This window comes from Callorhinus ursinus, unplaced genomic scaffold (assembly GCF_003265705.2).
Source record: "Callorhinus ursinus isolate GAN/ISIS: 27379988/994484 unplaced genomic scaffold, GSC_fseal_2.0 scaffold79, whole genome shotgun sequence".
NCBI classification, from domain to species: domain Eukaryota; kingdom Metazoa; phylum Chordata; class Mammalia; order Carnivora; family Otariidae; genus Callorhinus; species Callorhinus ursinus.
Genome location: NW_027397141.1, coordinates 4,399,682 through 4,425,809, shown reverse-complemented (window position 1 = coordinate 4,425,809; position 26,128 = coordinate 4,399,682). Strand labels below are relative to the sequence as shown.

At 51.5% G+C, this 26,128-nt stretch overlaps 1 protein-coding gene and 1 pseudogene across 1 annotated transcript in view; both read left to right on the top strand.

Annotated features, from left to right (window-relative positions):
- The first annotated feature begins 9,535 nt into the window (after positions 1–9,535).
- GAS6 (growth arrest specific 6) overlaps positions 9,536–26,128 on the top strand; it is a 35,262-nt gene continuing 18,669 nt past the window's right edge. The window contains exons 1-4 of the mRNA XM_025874554.2: positions 9,536–9,790; positions 10,055–10,221; positions 22,050–22,074; positions 23,547–23,609. Coding sequence (XP_025730339.1) covers positions 9,712–9,790; positions 10,055–10,221; positions 22,050–22,074; positions 23,547–23,609 — 334 coding nt within the window. The 5' untranslated portion in view covers positions 9,536–9,711. The remainder of the gene's footprint in view (positions 9,791–10,054; positions 10,222–22,049; positions 22,075–23,546; positions 23,610–26,128) is intronic.
- LOC112826454 (FUN14 domain-containing protein 1-like) lies at positions 17,251–18,866 on the top strand (annotated as a pseudogene).

Sequence of the window (26,128 nt, the reverse complement as noted above, 5' to 3'; positions counted from 1 at the left end):
AGCACAGTCAAGCCCTGCCCTGCATCATTGGTCTCCTCTACAGGGAGGAGTCTAGCCCCAGCCTTTCAAGACACAGCAAACCCCTCTGGCACAGGTCCCAGGTAATGAGTACCTCGGTGTCCCCTGGGGGCCAGGGGCAGACGTTGCCCTTGGAACTGTGTGGAGGGGTTTCTGGGGCCTTTTCTAGAAGCTGGGGACCAGACCGCTCACCCCCACCCCTACACCCCGCCTCGGGCCGGATCATCCTCTGGGGTGGGCCATCTTGGGTGCTGGAGGGTGTTGAGCAGCACCCTGGCTCCCCCATCCAGTGCTAACAGCACCCCACCAGGCAGGACGCACAAAACCGTCTGCAGACATCTCCCTGTGGCCCCCGGGGCCGCCCCCATGGAGATGCCTGCACTGGCACTGTGGAGAGCAAGCAAACACGGGGTGTGAAGCGTGTACTCCTACTTCATGGTACACACAGTGTGTTGCAAAAGGATTTGGGGAGCCTGGATGGCCCAGTCGGTTAAACACCTGACTCCTGATTTTGGCTGGGGTGGTGATCTCGGGGTTGTGGGATCAGGCCCTGCTTGGGCTCTGCAGTGGGCGCGGAGCCTGCTTAGGATGCTCTTTCTCCCTCTGCCCCTCCCAGCTTGCACTTGGTCTTCTCTAAACAAAAATAAAACCAAAACAAAACAAAGGATTTCTTTCAGAGCCAGGGACTAAGGTTTACTCTCGAAACCTGGGATTGGATTAGCTTCACCATTATTTACTTCATTATCACAGTAGCCAGAATCCCTAAAACTCTCACTTTTAACAAGCCTTCCCAGCAGGTCAGGGTGACAATAACAGTAAGAACAGGGGTCATCAAAACGGGGAACGTGGTTGAAAGCTGACTATGCCCAAGCCCTCGACCAAGGGTTCCATCTGCGTCCACTGTTCCCATCCTCAGGACAGCACTACTGGCCCCTTTTACAGATGGAGAGACCGAGGCAGGGAGAGGTGGAGTCGCACAGACACAGGACCTCTGGGCCCACCCACCCACCAGCACACAGGCCGTTGATGAGGAAGGAAGGAGGCTGACCGTGCATCATGGGAACCACGCGCTAGAGAAAGCTGGGAGGGTCACCGCCCAAAGAACGGGGTCTCCAGAGGTCAAGAATCTGGCTTGCCACAGAGCTGGTGGGTTGCTAATGACATAGGGAAGTGTGCGCATGTGGCCCCGTGCCATGGGGTCTCCCATCTGTCGGCTGGGGAGAATCCCACCTCTTCCTGCCTCCTGTCCGTGTAGTCAGGATACAGAAACCGTGGGAGTGTGGAGATCTGAGCAAATGTAAGACTTCACTCCTCCGCTGAGGACCCAACCGCTCTCGGGGCCGAGGGGACCCCCGCGCCCACGCTGCGGCCCTGCCTCTGCCCCAGGCAGACAAGAAGGGGTGTTTCAGCGCAGGAAGCAGAGACGATCGCAGCCTCATCTCAGACAGTCTGGGACAGCACCGACCCCAGCACCCTGGAGAGTCCTGGAAATGTCGGTATTTCAGCAAATAGCAACGGAACAGATTGTTGTACCACACTGCAATTCTGGGAACCACAGAAAGGGGATGGGAGACTGAAGGGGGTGAAGCGAACCCCAGATGTGCAGACGGGTGTGCAAGCTTGCCCCACGGGTGGGGGTCCACAGCCCCGCTCGCTCCTCTCCCACACTGGCACACAGTGAGCAGCTGCTCTGAGCCGCCAGGCGCCTCCCAACCGCCTTCCCTGCTTTCCTGCACCCTGGTTTCACGGGCCCCCCGCTGCGATCTGCCACCGGCCCTCCCAGCTCTTCCCTCTGCGGGCCAGGTTGCCTTGATGTCCAAGGAGACCAGAGCAGATTCCTCCTGGACCCTTCCTACAGTCAGACTTGTAAGGGACCCACAACCGCAGGGACCGCGCCGGACCCCGAAGGACCCACAACAGCAGCGACTAGGCTATTTCATATCACTTGACTTCAATCTAAGATCCACTTGAAGTGTATGTGCTTACTTCACTAACAGTAGTTATTGGAGATGCTAAGTGGGTACAAAAAGATGAACATTTTCGAGTGGGCGTGCAAATGTGTATCTTTGTCACAATAATAAAAGTGAAAGTGCACAAGTAGTTGTGTGGGGCAATGGAGGGGGCTCAGAAGCGGGATGAGGAAGCTCGTATAACTGACATTCCGTCAGATGTCACCGCAGCACAAACCCCACAAGATCATGCCTGCGTTTCCAGTCATTAAAACATACATCTAAGCCAACTTACCTACTTTTCCAACAAATATTTTTATCAGCCAGAGGGGGGAAATTCTTCTGAAAATGTTATCGTTCTGGAAGCTCTACAAATTCGTATTATGGTGCACTCATCTATACCTCCAATACAAAACGCTTTTCTTCCAGATAAGGGACATCCATTGCATTTTGCCTGCCCAGCACTTTTCCTTTTAGGAGCTCTTCCCTGACCGGAAGGGCTGTCGATCACACAGCACGTTTCCAATTGGAGATGTGCACACACGCGTTCAGGAGTGGGAACATGGCCCCACGACCGCAGCAGGAGGCCTGCCTGAGGAGCCTCTGGCGTGAGGGTGTTGCCAGCTTTAGCAGCTGCACCATCCCTACCACTCACACAGGAAACGAGTGCAGCACAGTGAGAGGCTGGGTCATGCTGGTGCCAGAACCTTGAGGTCAGCACAGGCCTGGGCTGGTCAGTGACCCAAACCAGCACATTCCCATTTGCAGTGTAAGCACATCTGTGCTGGGTTTGTGTACATGTAGGACTGGCCCTGATGCACATGTCACTGAAATGCACAAATCTTAGGGCAGCTACCCCTGGGCAATGACATGAGGGGGCAGGTGCATCAGGATGACTGTGGCAAGACAGTTATGCCCTATGACGATGCTTTCTCTCCAGACCTGCAGGTCACAGAGGAGATCCCATCTGACTGTCCTGGGCACGGAACCCTTGTCTGTCCAGCTGCACCCCCACGCTTTCCGTGGTCCTCAGCCTCCACCAGGTTCCCCTGTCCGGGCAGTTCTCCTGTGCTGGCCTGAAGCTAGGAATGTTTTTGGGTTGGTTAGCAGGAGCCCCTCCAGCTACCATCTACTTTGTTAGACAGGCCAACAGAGACGCTGTCACTCCTCTCTTTCTCTCCTAAGACCAGCAGGGAGTCAGGAGTGGGAGCTGTAGCTGGGCCAGGGAAGCGCAGGCAGGGAGCTCCCATCCGCCATCATTTAACTGTCACACCATGCACCAAGAGTCAGGAAGTGTATGCTATTTTGTGGATAAGGAAATTTTAAGTAAGCTCTACACCCAACATGGGGCTCAAACTCATGAGCCCGAGATCAAGAGTCACATGCTCTACAGACTGAGCCAGCCAAGCACGCCGCAGGTAAGGAAATTTGGGGTGGAGAAGAAAAGTGGTTTGCCAAACATCACTGTGTGGAGGAGGTAAGTGTATCTATTCGGCCAAGGTCCCTTTCTTCCCACCATGCACCTCCTCCCTGCCCGTCTTCACTGCACACTCACCAAGACCAGGCCTGGGACTCAGGTGAGTCTGAGTCTGTAAGTTTCAGATGAAGGAGGAGTTGACCAGGCTAGAGTAGACATCCTTACCTGGAAACAGATGTTGTTCCTACATGAACATCACTACGGCATTCTACCAAACCACCTATGTGGGAACGTTGGTACAAAGCCCATTGTAAGTCACAGGCTGCAAAGGGTCCCCCAGGTGCAGTGTAGGGGAGTAACCATCTTGGGATGCCCCAAGCTGAGGGGGTCTGGGACCTAGGACTTTTGATTTTAAAACTGGGAACATCCCTGAAACACTGGGACCAGTTTGTCCCCTCGGGGAAGACGCCAGAGGACTTATCCATGAAAGGATTTCCATCCTAATGAGGTCTGACCACCTTCATTCACTATGGTAAGTAGTGTTTTCCAAACTTTTTGATCACAGCCCACAGTAATAAATATATTTTACATCATGATCCAGTCCACACTCACAAAAGTAGATATTGTAGAAATAAAGAACTCATATCCAATAAAACTCTGCATCATTAAAAACTACTGGTTAACAAAACACTAAATTTTGTTAAATTAAGAACCCACTGGGGGTGCCTGGGTGGCTTAGTCAGTTGGGCATCCAACTCTTTATTTCAGCTTGGGTGGTGGTCTTGGGGTAGTGGGGTCGAGCCCCATGCTGGGCTCCACGCTCAGCAGGGAGTCTGCTTAGGATGCTCTCTCTCCCTCTCCCTCGGCCCCTTCCCCTGCTCTTGCTCTCTCTATAATTAATTAATTAATTAATTAATTAATTAAATCTTTTAAAAAAGCCACTAAATCAGTGGGTTGCAAAACATGCTTTAAAGGAACAAAAACCATGAAAATATGACTGGGGACTTCTGCTTCTGGACAAGATAGAGTAACAGAGACCAGATTTACCTTCCTGCCTGGGACAACTGAACAACCAGACAAATATATGAAATAACAGTTTTTGATACACGAGTAATTAGATAACAAAGGAGTGAAACCTAAGGGACAGGAAATAAATGAGGTGGGCCCTGGGATTGCCAAGGTCACTGGCTAGACAGAGAGGTGAGGTTGCTGGGCATGGAGAAGCCGCCCATGCGGAGCTGCCAACTGCCTGGGAAGGAGAGGGCTGTGCAGAGAGACCTGCAGAGACCCCTCAGGTCTTCAGCTGATCATCACAAGGAGACGAAGGTGGGCCAGACTCAGCTATGATGTTCAACAGGTTAGGTGCATTACATGCATCTTTAACTTATGATGTTTTCAGTGTATGCTGGGTTTATCAGGATATAATCCCATTGTAAGCTGAGGAAGATTTGTATTAGAAAGATGTAAAATTTCAAGTTGATGACCTCAGCTTCTATCTTAAGAAACTAGATAAAGAAAAGAAAATGAAATGTAGTGTAAACAGGAGAAAGAAAATTATAAAAACTAGGTTGGATAATGATAAAATAGAAAACAGAAAAATAATAGAGAAATAACATTAAACCAAAAGCTGGTTATTTGAGATCAATACAATTGTTGCCTCTCTAGCCAGAATGATGCAGACAAAAAGAGAAAAGACACAAATTATCAATATTGAGAACGAGAGAGGTGTCATCACAGATCTGCAAATATTAAAGGAATGTTATGAGTAACTTTATGCCAATATATTCAATCACTTAGATGAAATAGCAAATGTCTTCAAAGGCACAAACTACCAAAGCTCACTCATGAAGAAACAGATAATCCAAATAACCTTATATCTGTGAAAGAAATTGAATTTATACCTTCCCACAAAGAAAATTCCAGGTATACATGGCATTACTGATAAACTTCGTCAATCATTTACAGAATAAATAACACAAATTCTTCACAAACTCTTCCATTAAACTGAATAGGAGGAAGCACTTAACAACTCATTCTATGAGGCCAACCTTTCTTGGGCACAAACCAGATAAAGACAAGACAAGAAAAGAAAATACTCTTGGGATGCCTGGGTGGCTCAGTCAGTTAAGCGTCTGCCTTCAGCTCAGGTCCTGGGATCGAGTCCCGCATCGGGCTCCCTGCTCACTGGGGAGACTGCTTCTCCCTCTCCCTCTGCCTGCCACTCCCCCTGCTTGTGCTCTCTCTCTCTCTCTCTCTCTCTGTCAAATAAATTAATAAAATTTTTTTTAAAAAAGAAAGAAAATACTCTCATAAACTCTCAAAATATTAACAAAACAATACATCATAACCAGGTGAGGTTCTTCCCAGGGACGCAAGGTTGACTTAACATTTGAAAATCAATCAAGGTAATTCACATATTAATGAGTGAAAAAAGAAAAAAATATGATTGTCTCAACAGATGCAGAAAAAGCATTTGACAAAATCCAATATCCATTTCTTTCTTTTTTTTTAAATTGTTTTCCAATGTCCATTTCTAATGAAAAAAACTCAGAAAATTAGAAATTGGACCTCATCTTGATGAAAAGCATCTATGAAAATCCTACAGCTAACATCATACTTAATGGTGAGAGACTGAGTTGTTTCCACCTAGCATCAGGGTCCACTGCCACCATTTCTAGTCAACATTGTAGTGGAGGTCACTAGACAGTCAATAAGGCAAGAAAAGAAGTAAAGAGCACCCAGACTTGAAAGAAGATTTGCTATATTTACAGACAACATGATCATCTATGTAAAAACTTCTATTGAATCTACCAAAAAACATTGAAACTAATAGTTTAGTTAAGGAAAGTTGTAGGATAAAAGATAAATATATAAAGAGCAAATATTTAAACAATCAGAAATTGAAATTGTAAAATTCCATTTACAATAGGATGGAAAAATGTGAAATACGTGGGAATGAATTCAAAGTGGATGATAGTTTTAAATTAAAATGTAAATCTATAAAACTTCTGGAAGAAAATATTTGTGACCTTGGGTTAGGAAAATATATTTTGAAAAGCAGAATTCATTAAAAAGAATAATAATAAACTGTACTTCAAAATTAAGAAGAGAAAGAGCAGAATTTCATTGTTTAATAGAATGAAAAACCAAGTCACAGACTGGAATAAATGTTTGCAAATCACAATCTGACACAGGACTTGTGTCCAGAAGATTTAAAGAACTCTTAAAACTCAGAAAAATAAGTCAATAATTGGAAAAACAAAGAGCCCAAATAAAAAACAAAAGATAATAAAATTAAAATGGACATTCCACCAAAGAATATATTTGGATGGCAATAAGCACATTAAAATTTGCTCAACATCATTAGTTATTAGAAAAATGCAAATTCACGTCACAAGGGAATACCACTGCAGACCTGCTAGGATGGCTAAAATTTTAAAGACTAACCATGGCAAGTGTGCGTGGGATATGGAGCAACTGAAACCCCCACGTAAATATGGGTGGAAACATAAAATGGTAATTCACTTTGAAAAAGTTGTCAGTTTCTTAAAAAGTTAGTCCAATGTCACATCCTCCATATTTCCTCAAGAGAAATAAAAGCTTATGTGCATACAATAACTTATACACAAATGCTCACAGTTTCCTTATTGGTAATAATCAATAACTGGAAATGAGCCAATGTCCAGCAGCCGCAGGTTCTAAGCAAATTGTGGCATGTCCATACATGGGAATACTACAAAAAAAATAAAAGGGGATAAACTACTGATACAGGCAACAATGTAGGTGAATCTGAGAATAAAAATGCCTAGTGAAAAGCCAGACAAAAAGCACATACTGTATGATTCCTTTTATGTAAAATTCCAGAAAATGCCAACTTTTCTTTAGTGACAGAGAGTGGGCCAGTGATTTTGCCTGGGAATGGAGGTGAGGGTGGGGCAGGGACACTCAGGAGGGAGGAATTACCAAGGAGCACCAGGAAATGTTTTTAAGTGATGGGTATATTCTTATCCTGATCGTGGGGGTAGCTTGACAGATATATACGTTCATCATAGATATGTCAAAACGTATCATGCAGCTTATATTTCCCCATGCCTCAATGAAGCTGCTTTAAAAACAAAGACACCCTAATATGATTGATTTGGTCAGCACCCAGCACACTGCCTTTGAAGACAAAATGGCAAGTACTCAACTCAGTTTACTGAGTGGATACATAAGGGAATGGTCTTAGTGCCTTGAAATCATCATCACCCACAGATGAGATGGTGGAAGAGAAGGCAGAACTTTCATTTCCCTACAAATACATCACTTCCTATGCCCCCACTTTGACCCCACTTCACACTTTCATCCCACTTTGTCCCTGGCTGGAGAAGCCACTGGCTTTCCTTCTCTGACCACAGAGGGTTGATAGTCCATACAGAGCATCTATGGCCCTGGGTCTAACTGCCCCTTGTGGAGGTGAGCTGTCTACTTCATCATCATTATTTCAGGGTATATAATAGAGTGCCTGACAGCTCTTTCCAGCTTTGGAAGTCATTATCCAAATTGTTTCTTATCTATTTTCTGTTTCTGCCTTAGTGGGAGTTTCTGCATTGGTAACAGAGTTAGCTTGGGTCAGCCACTTCCCTTACCCTCTGCAGTGATCAAAATGGTCAGGTGAGTGTGAAGGCATTTTATTAAACCAAGTCTCTACATCATGGGAGGTGTTGGGGTTATTGAGATACCAACTCAATACAAGGGGTGAATGGGGAAGAGGGAGGAGGGGCTTGAGGTCCAGGTCAACAGGTCAAGGCCCTTTCCGGGGCAGATCATGCTAATACATGGTCACCTGAAGCCCTGAGTCCACACCCAGTGTCCTTCCCAGAGGGACACACAGAGGCCATGACACTCACTCTTACTGGGATCAAACTCTGAGAATTGCAAGAACTCTATAAGCTCTCTTCAGCAAACACACACAAATAAGAAATAATTGCACACACTTCCTGAAACCTGTCCATGGGCCAGGGGTCTGGAACCCTAGGAAATAACAGAAGTGCAATTAATTAATTAAAGATCTGTGTAAATACACACTCGAGAATGTATCGCCCCACCCAGATTTTTGAAACCAGCACTTCTCCTTAAGAACAACATGCAGGAAATTGAATGTACTGTTCTTTCCAAGCCCATGGCCTTGCGGGGTGCTTTCATCACTTGCCGCCGAGGAGGGAGAGAGAGCTTTGTAGCTCGGGATCACAGGTGCAGACGACCTACCTATTAAAGTGTTAATGCTCTTTGAAGAGTGCTTTCATCAAAGTTCAACTCCCCGAATTTAACATATTAATGCTTATTAACCCCACCTTCAAACCTTGACCTCAAAGAATCCACAGCAATGACATTTCATTCCCACACTACAGAAGGTGAGGAGAAACTGAGGTCTGGACTCTCAACGTTGAGCCCACAAATAAGATGACCACGCATTTGGGGTGCGGGGGCAGGTCCCAACGGGGCCCTGTCCAAGCCCCTTGCCCCGCGCCGCTGGGGTCCCTGCCGTCTTCGGCCCCCCGTGAGTGGGCTGCTATGTTTTGGTTGTGGTTGTTTGTGTGTGTTTTGCCCGTGACTTTGCGAAATATCCCGGACGAGAGACAGAAAGTCTTGGTCTCTGAGAACTAGCACAATGTTGCATTCAGCTTAAGTATCTACTGGGAAACCTCAAGGTTTTCAATGTCATCATTATGGGAAACAGAGATTACAAAAGGAAATAATTTCATCTCACTCCCTGGACCTCGCTGGGATTCGGTGTGACCTCAGTTTATCTTTTCTTTGATGGTTTTAAGTCTTGAGAAAATATGCTCAAGAATTAAGAATCCAAAAACGATGCGGTAGATTTGGGTTGGGGGTGGCGATGGTGGGGCGAGGTCGGGGTTTCAGTCTGACACCTGGTCGGTCACCTTGTACCTGGCTGTTACTTCTTCTTCCCGTTTACCCCAGCCCCCATTAGATACCGCCCGAAGCAGCCACGTCCGCGGGACCCGTTCCCCCGGGATCTCTGGTCTTCGTGGCGAAAACCTGCTCCCGCGCCGGGCGCGGGTGGGAGCCGGCGCGCCCCGCCCCCGCGCGGCCCCGAGGCCGGTCCTGCCCGCGCGCCCCGCCCCGGCCCCGGCCGCGAGCGCAGAGGTGCCGCCGCCGCCGGGATGTGACCTTCAGAGCCGCCTGCACGGGATGACCGGAGCCACCGCCCCGCGGCGCCCGCGGCTCGCCACGGCCTCCCGGGTGCTCTGAGCGCGCGCGCTCCCGGCCCGGTCCTCGTCACCCCCGGCCCTCGCCTTGCGCTCGCCCCGGCCCGGCCCCGCCATGCCGCCGCCGCCCGGGCCCGCCGCCGCCCTGGGCACCGCGCTCCTGTTGCTCTTGCTGGCCTCCGAGTCCGCGCACAGTGAGTACCAAGCGGGGTCGCGCCGCGGGCCGTGCCGGGAGTCCCCCTTCCCGCCCCAAAGGACCCCGCCGCCCCCAGGTGCCAGGGGAGCGCCGGTGCCGGCTCCGCGCGCGCCCCGGGCCCCGCACCCTCGGGCCCGCGCGCTGCCGCAGCATCCCCCGGCAGGCGGCTGGGAGGACGGCGCGCGCGGGGCGGGGTTGACGGCGTGTCCCCGTTCTGTCCCCGCTCTCTCCCGGCGCCGTCCTCCCGCCCGCGTTCGGGCAGCCGTGATGCTGCGGGCGCGCGAGGCGGCGCAGTTCCTGCGGCCCCGGCAGCGACGCGCCTACCAGGTCTTCGAGGAGGCCAAACAGGGCCACCTGGAGAGGGAGTGCATTGAGGAGCTGTGCAGCCAGGAGGAGGCCCGGGAGGTGTTCGAGAACGACCCCGAGACGGTGAGCGCGCGGGCGCCTTGGGATTCGGGGCTGTGTGGGACCGTGGAGCGGAGCGTTGGGGCCGCCAGGGCACCCGGAGCGCTGTCCCCGCAGCGCTGCACTGCGAACGCCTGGTCCTTGCGCACTGCTGGGTGCGCATTGCTGCTGATCCTCGGGGTTGCTCCCGGCAGACTTCCCTTCCCCCACTGCGCAGTGAGCCATTCATGTTGGGGGGACCCTGCTGCGGTCAGGTCTCACATCCAGAATCCTGGAACACCGTTCGGGAATGGAGGAAACACAGGGTCATAGGGGTCCCCTATCCCACCCTCAAGCCTGTGCCACATCTTTTGAGCCCAGTTCCTCCTGGTGACTCCAAGGGCTCCCACAGTTGTTAGCAGATGTGTAAGTGGGTCCTCTGGAGATCCTCAGTTATCTTCCCCCAGCAGGCCTCTGGAGGCATCCACTTTATTTATTTATTTAAAGATTTATTTATGAGAGAGGGAGAGAGAATCTCAAGCAGATGCCCAGCGGAGCCCGGAGCCCTACCCCGGGCTCCATCTCACGGCCCTGAAATCACCACCCTAGCTGAAACCAAGAGTCGGGTGCTCAACCAGCCTTGCCACCCAGACGCCCCTGAAGGAGCCACTTTAAAGGAGATAGACACTATACAACACCTCTACCCTTTTTAAGATGTAAAAGAAATACAACATTTAAAAGCCCAAACAGCTTCCTACCCCTCCCCCCACAGATGCATTGGAAGTGAGGTGTGGGCTGCCCACAGCCCCTGGATCCTCCTCGAGGGGGATGGAGTGTGTGCTTGAAAGAGGAACTGAGAGATGTGGAGTCTGGAACTGCTTGCTACAGCAGGTCCCAAAATACCACTACAGGAATAGGGCCAGAACATATGTGGGAGGGCTGGGCGGGGGGCTGGGCTCAGGGGCCAGCCAGGGTGACCCGCATGGGGCGCCTTTCAGCAAGGTGCTCTTTCGAAGCAGCGGGTGACTCCAGGAGCCTGGCTGTGCTGGCTCAGGACACACTCTATTAATAATGTCCTTGGGGAATGTGGGGCGTCGGGCAGCCAACTGCAGGGAACAGCCCAGTGTGGACTCAGCATCTGCTCAGGAGCCTGCCCTCTTGCAGGAGCGGACCTGTAGGACCCTGCTTGTGTATCCGTCCCCAGGCAAATGCCTTTGGAAAGTGGGAGTGTGGAAATTGGATGGACTTTGTACCATGAGGTCAGGGTGATTTCACAGCTGTTTTTGGTTCTACCGGAATTTTTCTTTTAGAGAATTCTGGGATGAAATAAACCTTGCGTGCATTAAATGGATGGTTCTGTGTGGCCCATATAGGCTTTTATTTTCACTTGTATTTCTCATCAATGGGCATGACAACCCCTTTTTGGCCCTTTCTGAAGCAAGCTTTAACAGGATGGCCGGCCGCAAGCTGTTCTCCTTGGGCAAGTTGTTGCCATGGGGCCACTCTGGAAGGTTGTTTTCCCTGGGGCCACTGCCCTCCAAGTTCACAGCAGCACGGTTTCAATGTTGCTGTAAGGAACAGGGTTGCTGATCTTCTCTGGCCTGTTTTCCGGTTTCTTTAATGATGAATCCTGGTGGCCCCATGAGTCATTCCCTGCAGAGGATTGCTGAGGGCCTAGCAGCAGGGCCGTGTGCCTGGCCACCAGGCAGCTGCAGGATTGTGTGGCAGGTGTGGGGTGCTCCCCCACCCCAGACCCTGTACAGAGACCATGGGATAGGGCTTGGGTGACAAGAGTTAGGGGCAGCGAGGCTACCACCCACCCCAACCAGCTCGTGCCCAGCCAGGCCGCACTCACCCAGGACAGCAAGGCCCTGACCTGGCTTTTCCTTGTTGCCTGGACATACTGTGCATTAACCACAGTGTCCTTCCCAGAGCTTTAATCCCCTCTCTGGTTTTAATGGCTTTTATGTTTTAATGATAACTTTATTTACAAATGTCTGCTCCAAAGGCAAGAAAAGGAAAGCATGCTCACAATCCCGTGATTTTAACGCAAATCCAGTGCTCTCTGGGTGCGTTCCCGTCCAGGACGTCACAGCTGCCCTTGCCTCCTCTAGGCCTGTCGTCCCTGCGGCCAGCCCAGCGCGGACTTGTCAACTTGTCTCACAGCAAAGCCATCCATAACCATCCAGGGTTCTGTCCTCCTTTCCAGCCCCTGGCTGAGGGAGTCCCTGCATCTTTCCCTTCATTTACCAGTTTCCCAGGTTAGCCCGGCTATTACGGTGTCTTCCCTCAAGGTCAGCTGGGTTGCAGACCTTTCATTTTAACCTGTTCTTGTGTAGACTGTAGTGAAGACCATTGCCTTGTTGTCTGGATTTGGCCCTTGGGCATGTGGAATGCTGGGAGCTGCCAGGCTAGGAATAGGGGTCCCCCTCACCACCACGGGGGGCTCTGGAGGCAACCAGCCTGTCTTCAGTGGCTCAGTGGGAGCCACACATGACCACCAGCCGGGGCTCCGGCTTTGGTGGAGTTGGTAACACTGTGCTTTCTTGCTGATTTCCTGCTGACGGAGAAGGCAGTTCTGCCCTCTTGGTCCATTCCCGGGGTTCTGGGGCACACCAGTGAGTGAGCCCAGGGAGCGAGTGGGGGAGCTCAGCCCTGCCCCCCAGATGGGTGGGCTTGAGCCAGACCTGGAGCCAGCTCCGGGCTGCAAATGTACTTCCCGATATTTGGAGGCTTCTGCTAGAGCTCGGACTGCAAACTGGGAGTTCCTCCCTGATCTGGCTTGTTCCAGACTAGCCTATCTTCCTCTCTGGGAAGGGAAGTGACCTTCACAGCAGGTAGCTACTAGCACAATGGCTCCTTCCTGGTTCCAGGGGTTATCACACACCTATGCTGGAAAGGAAGGGGACCTGGGGGGCCTTCCTGACTCCCAGGCATCCTGGCCACCCACCCGCTTCCCTCCTGGGGGCCGACGGTCTTCCCCCCACACTCCTCAGGACCCGGGGGAGTGTGCCAGACTCCCCATTGTTGCCACCACTAACCGTCCTCTGCAGGGCTCAGGCGGAGTTAGATTCCCTCCTTATCTGTTTCCTCTCACAGGGTTACTCTCCCTGCCTGGCATTTCCCTCTCCTTCGCTTGTCTTCAGTCCAGCTTCCCACACAAGACCCCAGCTGTCTCTGAGATTCTCCTAAGCTCACAGGAGGCCAGCCCAGCGGAGTCACCTTCTACTTAAATCCTTTAAGGCAGGCGGGTTCCAGACGCTGGATGCCACCCCGGTAATCAGGCTTTGTTTCCGGAAAGGGTTCTGGACAAAAATCTTAGCCAGCCCCGCCTGACCTGCCGCACAGATGCATTTCTCTACCTCACAGTGCCTGGGAGTCTGGCCCTCGCAGCCAGTTGCAGCCTGGTGGTACGAGAAAAATTCCAGGCCCTAGTTCTTGACCCACCACCTCGTTTCATTGGAGCTACAAACTATTCACAACACAGGCCAGAGGGGAGGTGTGTGACCTGTGCTTGAGCTCACATGAGTCTACCCTTCCCAGTCTCTGCCCATCTCTGTCTCTCAGGTGTGGGGGGACACAGTGGTGGTGGCGGAGGGCCAGCTTCAAAGCGCTGCAGCACTGGCCTCCAAGGACACCTGTCTTCCTGAGACCCCCCTTCTTTAGGGACAGCTTGGGGACAGGCATCCCTATGGAGATGAAAGCTTCTCCCTCAAGTCGCCCCTCGTTGGGGTGGCCCCAGCAGGGGGGCAGAAGGGAAGGAAGAAGGGGACCTTGTCACCCCCCGTGACTTGCCTCTGCAATGTGGGTGCCCTGGTTAGGGAGGTGACACCCTGGCTGTGGCCTCCACCATAGCCTCTAGCTGCCCCTTGCCCCCCCACACCCCCCTACTGCCTCGAGAGCAGCCCCCGGTGTGCGCATGGGGTGGCCTGCACACCTCACCCTGCGCAGACCCAGCCTGTCTCCTCCCTTGGGGTCTTTCTGCTCCCACTGACCCCTGTGGACTGAGGCCTCCCCTCCTGGACCCTCCCCTTCTTGGGCTTTTGGCCCTGGAAGGCCTTGGGGAAGCCGGTCCCAGGGGCTGGTCTTGCTTTGTCTGAGTTGGTTCCTGCTTTGCTCAGAGGCTGGTAGACAGGCCGGTGAGACCAGCACCAGCAGGCCTGCTGCCCCACTTTGTTGCCCCGTATTCGTGTTACTCCCGGGAGTCCGTAGGGACTTACACTGGGCTCTCCAGCCTAATAGCAGACCAGGCCTTGTGGATGGCACGTCGCGTCCTTGCCAGTGGGCCCAACATCTGCGGAAAACCAATTAAAGACATTTTTGGAAAACACTGAACGTCTGCCTTTGTTATTTAGGAACAAAACAGCCTTTTAAGGATCTGATGCTGTTTGAATCCGATGCGGCCTGCTTCTTGAGAGTCCGGGTAGCTGGGGCCAGGCCATTCCAAACACTTCCCAGGCTGTCCCTTTCCTCCGGCACGGCTGGCAGGCACCCCGCTCTCTCCTCTTCCCTAAGTTCGGAAGCAGGGGCTGTTTCTGTGATGCAGCATCTGTCGGGGCTCAGGGTGGTATCGGACGTTGGCAATGCCCGGTGCCTGGCTATGCGCATCCAGGAGCCCCCTGCAGACCCAGTGTGTGCTTCTAAGTTTGGGCCCTGACAGGGTACAGTTCATTGAAAGTTTTATCACTTTTCAGGAGTTGGAAGCAAAAGAATTCGGGGACCACATCAGGCCTGCTTCAGGTGATCACACCAATTACGAACGTATCGTTCAGATGAGAGAGTGATGTGTGACTCTAATATTTGTTTTCTCAGACTTGAGAATTGTTCCTGGTCTTAGTGTGCAGGTAATACACATACTTTTTCCACATCTGTCCCCCCTGCGCACACATGCAGCTGCAGGGGTGGGCCGCACAGGCCTGTCCCCGGGGGCTGGCTGATTCCAGCTGTGACTTCCACAGCGCTCCATGTTCCAAGAAGGGGCCCCCACAACCCGGGTCTAGATGACAGGTTTGGGGGACAGATGTGGCACGTCCGCCCAGCACGGCAGGCGTGGCTGGCAGCTGCAGGTGTGGCCCCTGGGCGACCCCCCGATTTGGACACACGTCTCCCTAGCACGATGCTTCCAACTGAGATGGAGGGACTTGTGAGGACATTGCTGTTGGCAGTTGTCAGGGGCCAGTGGTGTGAGTCTGTGCAGCGGACCCCAGGTTCCAAGGCGGCCCTGCCGTTTGTGACAGAAGGAGTGCCTTGGGTCTGCCCCGAGCGCTTGCCGCAGTTGCATGCCCTGGGCCACTCCGCGTCCACACCATGCTTCCCCTGTGCATGATGCACAGGGAAACACCCCACGAGCACACCATGATTTCGCGTGACTCTGGAGAGGCGCTTCCCTTTCCGAAGCCGCGAACAAGCTTTGCAGTAGCATTTGCCATGGATGTGGTGGTGGGCCCTCATTCCAGGCGCTCGGGAAGCTGAGGCCTGGGAATTTACGTGGGGACTTGTGCAAGTTAGCTCTTCAGTGGGAGGGTGCAGATGGAAACTCAGGTCCCTGGGCCCCAAGGTCAGCATGTCAGCATGAAGCGGTTGACCTTCAGAGCTGAGAAGGTGCCTCACTGCCTGCTACTGGGTGACTCCCACATGGTTATGTTTCACCCTAACACTGGCTATGAAAAGGGCCCCAAGACCCCAGCTCTCCTTGTCGCCCCAGTGTGTGTTGGGCACCAGGGGATGGTCCTCGGGGCTGAGGGGAGTGTGCAGCTGCAGGCCTCAGCTTTCAGCCCTGCCACTGGGTGATAATGCCCAGGATGTTGTCCCACAGGAATTCCCGACAACAAACATGCACATTAGTGTCTGAGGAAGGAAGAGGAGCACTGCGGCCTTGTGGGGTGTTTCTGGGGCCTGCCCCCCTTGCAGGGCTAGCCCGGAGGTGCTCTGGGCTCGACAGGGGCTGGGGAGCTTCCCAGCAAGGGCAGGGTGCCGTGTTTCCTTCTGGCTTGTGGAATGCTTAAGCAGGCACCGGGTTTGGAGACTTAGGAGATGAATTTAGGAGAAAGAAAGGAAAGAAGGATTTTGTGTGAACCATGCTTAGAAAAACATGCACAGACTGCATGATGATGGCCTTGGGGATTGAGCCTCTCTGTGCAGGCCGAGGGGCCTAAGCTTGCCCGCTGATAGCAGGGAATCTCTCTGAGAGCCATCGTAAAAACAGTGAGACCTTGGTCGTGAGTTCCTGCAGTAAGGGCAAAAGCCGGAAAGCAAAAGCCTCAGTAAGAGCAATTCAAGTTGTCGTGACTTTGACAAGTTTTCCCTTAGAGGTCAAGTTTGCTAGCAAGACAACACGAAGGTCAAAGGATTAGTCAGTTTTTCTGACCCTTTCTTATGGAAAACACCTTATATTTGTATCATGTAAATAAGCAAAGTTATGGTGACATACAAGTCTCAGCCTGCTTTGTCAAATAGTTTAAAGATTTTTGGAAGCAAAATTTCAGGCCGTTATTTATTAAAGGAAGTAATACATTCTTAATTTACTGAAAGATCGCGGCTGCTGTTACACTGTAATGTTTAACTGCTGTTACATTGGGCAAATCCAGATAGAAGTCCTAGATAAGAGTCACGCTCAGCTGATGCGGACGTGTCTCCGCCGTGTTGGCCGCGAGCGTCCTGTAAACCCCCGGATGCATCAGAGGGCAGGAATCTCGGACATTGTTGTGCACAGTGAGCCACAGCATCAGTGCTAGAAGCTGTCTCGGTTCCCCTGATTCACCGCGTCCCTGCAAGGACCTCACTGACCTCTGAGGAGCTCAAAGAGTTAAAGGAGATTTGGACATGGAGGTATTTACGAGCTGTCAGTTGCCAAATTCTAGAATCTTCCCAGCTGCACGTGGTCCCGTTCAGAAGCTACATCAGGGTTGATTGTGCTCCGTCCACACTCTGAGCCCAGGTAATGCTTCTGTCTTGATAAATGTACATGTTGACCGACTAGGCTTGTGTGGTTTTTGCCCATTTTTGGAAGGCAGATCTGCTCTCAGACTGTTGAGTCGGGTAGAGAGATCACCACAAACCCCGTCAAGCCTCAGAAGAAGCCCAGGGGAAGAAGTGCACAGAATGGCCCTTGGAGGGGATTCTGGAGCTATGGGCTGGGCAGGCTGCTGGGTGAGTGAGCTTGCCCAGGTCACCAGTGCTTCTGGAGCTGGAATTCCAGAACGGGCGGTCCTGAGATAGGGGAGGAGGTGGGTGGCAGGTTGACAGCCCACAGGTGACTGCCCCGTGGGGAGGGTGGGCAGCTCCCTGCTGCTCTTGACTTTTACCCTGTGGGGGGCCCTGAGAGCACGGGCCCTGCCAGTCAGACTGGGGTCCCAGGAGTCATGCAGGGCAGAGGCTGATGGGAGGTTCTGCCCACAAATGGTAATTCTCAAGGATGTCACCAGCCACCTATTGTCCTTTTCTGCAGTTCCCTTCTTAGTGAAGGGACAATCTGGGCGACAACATAATTAAGGAGCAGAGACGGGGGAGGTCCTCTCATGGAGACACTGTCCTGTGGTTTTAGCTCACGTTAGACGAAAGTGGACGGAACCTGTCCTTAAACATAGGTTCCCGTGTTTATAAACCCTCAGGCAACAGGAGCGTGGGAGAATGGTGTCTGACAGGAAGGCTGGGTTTGTTGGAGCCCTCAACTCTGTTTACACGGGGATGAGCTCTAGCAGGTGGGCTCTCGGCCAAGACAGCGTGCTGAGCTTCCTGGAACCAGGCACTCTCCCATAGATGGGGTGTGAGCTCCACACAGGGCTGCTTCGCTCATGGACGATCCTTGCCAGTAGTGGTGACAACTCAGTTGAGTCTCACATGCACCTGGCTCATCGCCCCCGGGAGGGTGGGCCCTTGGTATGAACGGCAGAAGGAAAGCTGGGCAAATGGCAGTTAATCTAAGGATCTAAGCTTAAAAAATGTACTGGCAGGACCACCTTCAGAGCTGGCCACCGGCGGTATCATGGCAACCCGGAACCCCCGTCCCCAAGAGTATGAAAGCGATGATGAGTCTTACGAAGTGTTGGATTTAACTGAGTATGCAAGAAAACACCATTGGTGGAATCGAGTGTTTGGCCACAGTTCCGGACCTATGGTTGAAAAATACTCGGTAGCCACCCAGATTGTAATGGGCGGGGAGTGACTGGCTGGTGTGCGGGATTTTTGTTCCAGAAAGTTGGAAAGCTTGCAGCAACTGCAGTAGGTGTTGGCTTTCTTCTTCTTCAGATTGCCAGGCACAGTGGCTATGTGCAGATTGACTGGAAGAGAGTTGAAAAAGATGTAAACAAAGCCAAAAGACAGATTAAGAAATGAGCAAATAAGGCAGCACCTGAAATCAACCATATAATTGAAGAAGCAACAGAATTTATCAAACAGAACATTGTGATATCCAGTGGATTTGTGGGAGGCTTTTTGCTAGGCCTTGCGTCTTAAGGATATGAATGTTCTATCACAGTGGAGTCACCTATAAGAAGAGAAATGGTGGCAACAAGGTTTCTCGACAATACTCACCGTCAGATTCTCCAGGGCAGCAAGAAACAACTAGGTGGACAGTACCAAACTCACAGCTTAGTGTTTTGCCATTGAAGTTTGGCAAACTAGTATTTGCTGTAAAAACAACCTATAATAGTATTCCTGAGCAAAACATGCCTTTCATTTATTTTTTTAAAATATGCATTTGTTTTGAAATTAGCCTATAAAATACCACCATTGGATATAGATATATAGAGAAAAAAATGTGTTGGATATATTCCCCAGTGAAATATTATCCTTGTTTTATTTAAATAAGATGTTCTTCATTTTGCTTTATAGTATAGCGCTGGTAATTAAAAATTTGTATTATAGCTTCAAAGAAAATGCACTGGCAGTTTGGAAGCTTAAGGAACCATAGTACTGATACTTCCAAGTTTTGAAATAGACAAGCTAAGAGCATTGATTTAGATTTTTCTCTCAATGTGCTTATCTATGTTATAAGTAAAATTAAGAATCCAATACTTTGTCCAAGTCAGTGAAAATTGTAGGACTCTGTTTGCCTCTTCATTCATTCATCCGTCCACTCTTCCATCTACCCACCCACCCATCCATCCACACTTGCATCCATCCACCCACCCAACCACCCACTCTTCCATCCCTCCATCCATCCACCCACCCATCCATCCATCCATCCATCCATCCACCTACCCATCCATCCACCCACCCACCCAACCACCCACTCTTCCATCCATCCATCCATCCATCCATCCACCCACCCAACCACCCACGCTTCCATCCATCCATCCATCCACCCACCCATCCATCCACCCATTCACTCATTCTTCCATTCATTTATCATTCATTCACCTGTTTGGCAATGGCTCCTGAGGGCATTCAGGGGAACGGTCAGCACCAGGCCAGGTACTGGGCAGATAGATGTTGTCCTTCCCCTCTGGGAGCTTCTGCTCATAGTTCAGCAGCCTGCAGTTTAGCTCACTCCCTTCTATCTTTAGCTATTTAAGTAAAGCAGAAGCAAACCCCTGAGAAAAATGATTGCCAGGTGACAAATGGTCCCATTTCCACCCGGTGGTCCTGGCTATTCCCTACTCCTGACCCCACCCCGGTCGTCATGCAGCCCCCTGCCAGGCCTTGCTCCTTATGTGATCAAAAAGAAAGAGGGTAAGTTTGTAGGTCACTGATCTCTGGTTTTGAATCTCGTTGTCTGATCCCCATGGGTTAATGCTCATGAGAGTCAACCCAGCTCCTAAAACTCAGGCCACGTTTATGTGTGGCCAATTTGTGGTGCGGGTGGGGACCAGCTCCTGTGTTTGGTGCCCTCCACTCATGGAGATTTCCATAGGTCCTCCTCTCTGGTCAGGACTTTGAAGGACAGTTGGAAATGTCTCTTTCTCTTGGGAGAAAGCATAGTGGTTTTAGGTGTATGTATCTCAGTTTGTAGTTATTCAGGGTTAATCATCTCTGCCCTAGATTAGCAGCCAAATTAGCATCCTCCCCACCCCAAATAAATCTAGCACACAAATTAGGATAAATTGTCACCAGGTTATGGCCCTGTGGTTTCAGAACCCACATTCCCGTAGGTGTGGCTAACTGAAGGGAGGTGCATGTGGTTTTTCTATCAGTGATGCTTTTCCACAACAATAGAACTCATTATTAAAACATATAACAAATAGCTAGTAACAGTCATGGTTTTGAAAAATATAATAGAGCTTTCTGGGAAGCTGTCATAAAATGCCACCACTTACAACAACTGGGTACTCTGCCCACCGTTCCTCATTGTTTCCAGTCTGATTCTTGGTTTTCTGAGTGGACACATCATGCATCCATCCTAAATCTTTCCTTCAGAGTCAGAGCCGTTCCCTTTGTGACAAAGTCTGGGGCCTCTGTTGTCCCTCTAAACCCAGAAGATACCACTGCCTGCCTGCCCTCGGCTCCGGGAGCTTTGTCAGGGCGCCCCTCCTCGCCGGCCTTCCCTGTCTGGGAGTTACCCGTCCGTGACTAAAAGCAACACAAAGAAGGAGGGTCTCCAAATGCTGGTGTGGAGGGGTGCCCCCGCCCTGGCCAGCCCTGGCCTCTGTCACATCTGCCTGAATAGCACCTTCACAACCGTCACACGAGCTGAAATAACAAACTTGCTCTGACCAGTATTTTTCATTTAAAGGAGTTATGAGTCTTTTCCACATCTTTACCAGAACATTACTTTCTGAAAACACATCTGAGGGCGTTTTTGTAAAGTGTCCCTGGCACCTCTGCCCATGCTGTGGTAACCAGCAGGGGGGGGGCGGCCAGCCTGTGGGCAGCCCTGGGATCCCCTCTGCCTGTCACTGCAAAGGCAAAGCCAACCCTTGTCGGTGTGGTTTCGGGTGACCGTGTGCTGTTCCGAGCTCATCCTGGCTTCCTGACCTCGGTCACACACCACAGTGTGTTGTGCGTGTCCATCTCCCCATCTGATAACGGGCTCGTTTAACCGACCTTGCCATGGTGGCGTGGGTCGGATGGAACAACATACACTCACAGATTCATCCCCATGTGCAGCCGACACCCAGCAGCTGGCGGGAGCCGCTTCTGGATCACTTGGTTCCATCAGGGGGCACATCTACGGCCAAGCCACTCTGTGATGGACCCTAAGTGGGAGATGAGAGTGGACGGGTGGGGGCTGCTTTAACCAGCCCGTGGCCTGGCGTCTGTGGCTGGGGCCACGGACCCTGGGGACAGTCCCAGCTGCTCCCTCCTGCTGGCCAACACTAGTGGTCCTAGTATTGGACGGCCAACATGGACAGCACAGACCTCTTAATTTGCGTTCATGGACAGAAGGACCCCAGCTTACACCCTCCATACCTCATCCAGCACCAATTTCTTTTACCAATACAGTGGGTGCAAATCAGTGCTCATGTGCTCACGGTCCCACCGAGGTCTGCACAGCTCTGGGAGGAGCCTGACGTCCGAGGGTCTACAGGGTTAAGTCCATGGCTGTCCTCATCCCATGAGACACTTTACGTGGACCACCTGGGTCCCTTAAATGACATCACTGTTGCTGCTTCCAGAAGGTCTAATCACATCGGCAGTTTTGCAGACATCACTCTGCAGAGCCCATGTCAGCAGCCTGGGCTCTGCCCTCCCACTTCCTCTCCTCCTGCCATGGTTCTCATGGCAGGAGGTGGCCTTCTGGGTGGTTCTCCGTGGTTGTTACTGGGCCAGCTGTGGGGAACCCCCGCCTTCCTCAGACACCTGTCTCCCCGGGCATCTGTTTCTGCCCGCTGGGGAGGAGGGCGAGCTCCCACTGCCCAGCTGCGCCGGGGGCTATTTGGGGAGCCTCGTACTGTGTCAGTAAACTCTTGCCCCTTCTTCTTCTTTTTCCGCAGGACTATTTTTATCCAAGATACTTAGGTAAGTGTACATCCCTGCTTCCGAAGTTGTCATAAGAGACCAGAGGGGTATATGTGTCACGTGTCAGAGACAGCTGGGCCAGCTTATGACCCAGTTACTCCCGGAGGGGAGGCTGTAATCCCACAGTGGGTTTGGGACTACGCAGAGCATGCCGGTCAAAACACCGGTTTGTATCTTTCACGCCACAGGATCCATGTTAACTTCCATCCAGTGCCATTATTTGCAAACAGCTTCTCGGCTCTGACTCCGGGCTTAACTTATTGTTTGGGAATGTGATTGGTTTAGTGGGTCTCAGACATTTTGGTCTCAGGGTCTCTGCACTTCCAAAATTACTGAAGACCCCAAAGAACTTTTGTTCATGGGGGCTACATATGTTGATATTTGCTGTATTATTAATCAGAACTGAGGACAATAAAAACTGTTTTTGTTTAATTTGAACAAGAGGGAATGTATGAGGAGACACCCCTGGCCACCGAGCAGGGATGTCACTGTGCAGGTGGCCTCTGGAGAGCTCCCCTGTGCACTTGGGAGAGAAAGTAAAAGGACAAATGACAGCCCAGTCTAACCTGGACAATGAGAAAGAGCCCCTGATTTCTCTAAGAACTGCTCCTTTAATTAATACCATTTTAAGAAATTTTTGGATGCATATTACTTATAATGATAAATCTATTCCAGTGTCTTCCTTTTTAATTTTGTAAAGTGCATTTTGGTAAATTTTCCATTGGCCTTATATCCTCTTGGAGGTTCCTTCTCTGGGTCTGTATCTGGCAACAAGCAAAGTGGACCCATAATTGGCCCTGAAAAGCCAGAAACCTGCCCGCTCCCAGGCTCCCTGTCGGCCTCCACAGGCCTGGCCCCTGGTTACTGGGGGTTTGCTTCCAGAGGCAAAGGGTGACCAGCTATCCCAGGAGCCCCCTCCAGGTTGCCCGGGCCCTCGTCCTCCTGGACTTGGTATAGTACCAGGGACCCTACTGAAGGATGAGACGTGGCTCGACACTGTTGTGCACAAGTTCAAGTTTCCAGGCACCTTCCTCTGCTCCAATGTGCACACCTGGTTCATCAGATGGATGGTGCGGGTGTGGAACGCTCCGCAAAGCAGAATGACTTTCAGATTAAGGGCAGTGTTTCCAAATGGGGGTCCACTTGAAATTGAAGTTTAACTCTCTGATCGCGGTCAGAAAACTCCCCGAATGTTATCAGTGACCCTTCGGTGCCATAGCAGAAGGAATCCCCGGGAGAGGCTGCAGACAGACCTTCGGACACAGAGTTCTGCCTTTTTGGTGAAGGCATTTTCTTGCCTGCCAGTGTTAAAATGATCTGTCATAACTAAAGCTGAACTGTGTTGTTGCTTCAGCACCCAGTAAACATGAATAATCTCCTTTTCCAGAGGTGTCTCAGAGATGACGTACCAGTTCTAAGGTCCTCCTGTCTCCTGTGACAGGAATGACGTGTTTTCCTTCTCTCTCTTGCAGACTGCATTAGTAAATATGGATCTCCGTACACAAAGAGCCCAGATTTTGTTACATGCGTTCAAAGTAAGTTTGTCTCCTTCCTGTCTTCCTCCAAGTCCTGTGGGTTTGGGTAACTTAAGGCTCTGCTGTGGTTTTCAAGGGTCTTGAATATTTCCATCATCCTAAGGAGGTGTAGCACCGGCCTGAGCTCTGCTCCTTTTCCACTGAACTTTCTCTCTTAAGCAAGTAAGGTTTGGTTTTTTTAAATAGGCAAAAAGCACATGCAGTATGACATCTAACCCTTTCACAGGTGTACCTCCTACTCAAGCAGTTGGGCTCCCAGAATATTCTTAGACCTACTTATATGCACAGTGTCTTGGTTTTGCACAAATACTGACTGTACCTGCGCTCTGGGCAGGATGTCTTCCAGCTCGGCGCACCCAGAGCCCGTGCATCCGTGGTGCACCGGCATGGGTAACCAACATGCGTTGCTGGACTTCAGGCTACTTCCAGTGTTTTATTATTGCAAACAAATCTCACGCAGATCAGAGTGTATCTGCAGGAAGGGCTCCCAGCAGTATGATTGCGGCCCCCAGGCTACGGGCATCATTCACTTGGACGCAGATCCAGTGGGGTGATCAGCCCCGTCCCCGGGTCTTTGCTAAGCTGATGTGTTTTTACTTTTTGGTCTCTTTCAATATCAACGGTGAAGAATGATGGCTGGTCTTTCTGTTTATGTTTTTCTCACTAATGAGTGAAGCTGAGCGTTACGTGGTTCAGAACCTTGTGTTCTTTTCCTGCAAGTGATTTGCCTGTTTTTCTCAATTTGTAGGAGCTCTTGATTCGCCATTTGTCCTAAAGGTAGCACAATTTTTCCTCAGCTCACCATGCATCGTTCTTACTAGTGATGTCACTTTTAATGATCACACAGTAAAAGTGACTTTTTGCCTGTGGTTCTGTCACATTTTTTTTTTTAAATATTTTATTTATTTATTCATGAGAGACACAGAGAGAGAGAGAGCGAGAGAGAGGCAGAGGGAGAAGCAGGCTCCCAAGGAGCAGGGAGCCCGATGCGGGACTCGATCCCAGGACTCTGGGATCATGACCTGAGCCGAAGGCAGACGCTTAACCATCTGAGCCACCCAGGCGCCCTGGTTCTGTCACATTTGAGCCAGGCATGGAACGCTGCACCCACTGAGCCGGAGTGGACTCTGGGCCTCACTCAGGTCCGAGTGCCTCACAAGGGGAGCTGCCGGGTCGCCCCAAGCCCACGTGTCAGTACATTCTCCACAGGTGTGGGGCAGCCGGGCTCTGAGCGCACCACCCCTGCTGCAGAGCAGGGCTCTTGCTGTGTTCCACGTGGGGCCTGCCCCCTCCGGGATAGCCAAGAAGGCAGGGGAGGACCCAGAGCTGCTCACGGGGCCTGGCCTGCATGGGTGGGTGATGCCACTGTGTCTGGATACCCACCTGTCCACGTGCTGGCCGCAGGCCTTGTCTGATTTGCCAGGTCCAAGCCCCGGCCCAGATGAGCAGAGGAAATTATTGATTTAACTCAGGAAGGGGAGGGGAAGGTGGTGCTGCCGTTCAGCTCCCATTCCCCTCTGACCCCAGGGCAGACTCACATAGCAGGTGCAGAGCAGACTGGCCTCTGTGATTTTGGGTAGAAGTGCCTGTTAACTCAGGGTGGCCAGAACCCATGCCCATGCCTCATGGGCAACCTGGAGCAAGCCCCCTCCCTCAGCCTCCCAGGGTTCCACCCGTGACCTCGGCCTCCGTGGGGTCAACCCATGACCTCGGCCTCCCCGGGGTCAACCCGTGACCTTGGCCTCCCTGGGGTCAACCCGTGACCTTGGCCTCCCTGGGGTCCACTTGTGACCTCGGCCTCTCCAAGGGCCGAAGTAACCTCAGTGGGGCTTTAGGCAGACGTTAGGGGGTGGGGTTGTTGCAGTTTTAGCTTTGTGTCATTTCGGCTTTTTGTTTTTAGCAATCTTTTTTTATTGTTGTCAATTTGCTAAACCAGTTTCTTCCTTTTAAATTATGTATCCAAATTGATTAGATAGTTTTAGTTCCTGGGTTTTAGACTGTGCTTTTCTAGAGATTATAAACAGTTACCTGGTGCTTCACGCCTCCTGACTGCGTGAGGACCTAAAATCATCGGGGTCTTGCTCAAAGGGAGGCTGCAACAATCCTGGGCCATGTCGTGCCCACGTGAGAGATCTTGTGGTGTTAGAGGGACTCGAATTGTTCGAACAGCAACGATTTGCTCTGAATGGGCTTGAGGCTTGTGCCCCGGTGGTGGGTAGCCAGGGTGTGGGAGGAAAGGGTGTTCCTGAGCTGCCATTAGGAGGACAGATCTCGTGCCATCGCCATGCTGCGTGAGTTCCCAGCCGATCAGGACGCTGCCTCCCACGCCTGGCCTCTCCATCCTGCCCCTGGGCCAGGTGTGCCGTCCTCCACGGGTGCCCATCAATCCAACGAAGCCTGAGGCATCCCACAAATGCAGCGCCATCCTTACTGGGGACAAGGCCCCGAGGCGTGCCGCTCAGGAAGGAGGCACGCCCTGCCCGCCCCCCACCCCCAGAGCCAGACCCCCAGGCCGCCCC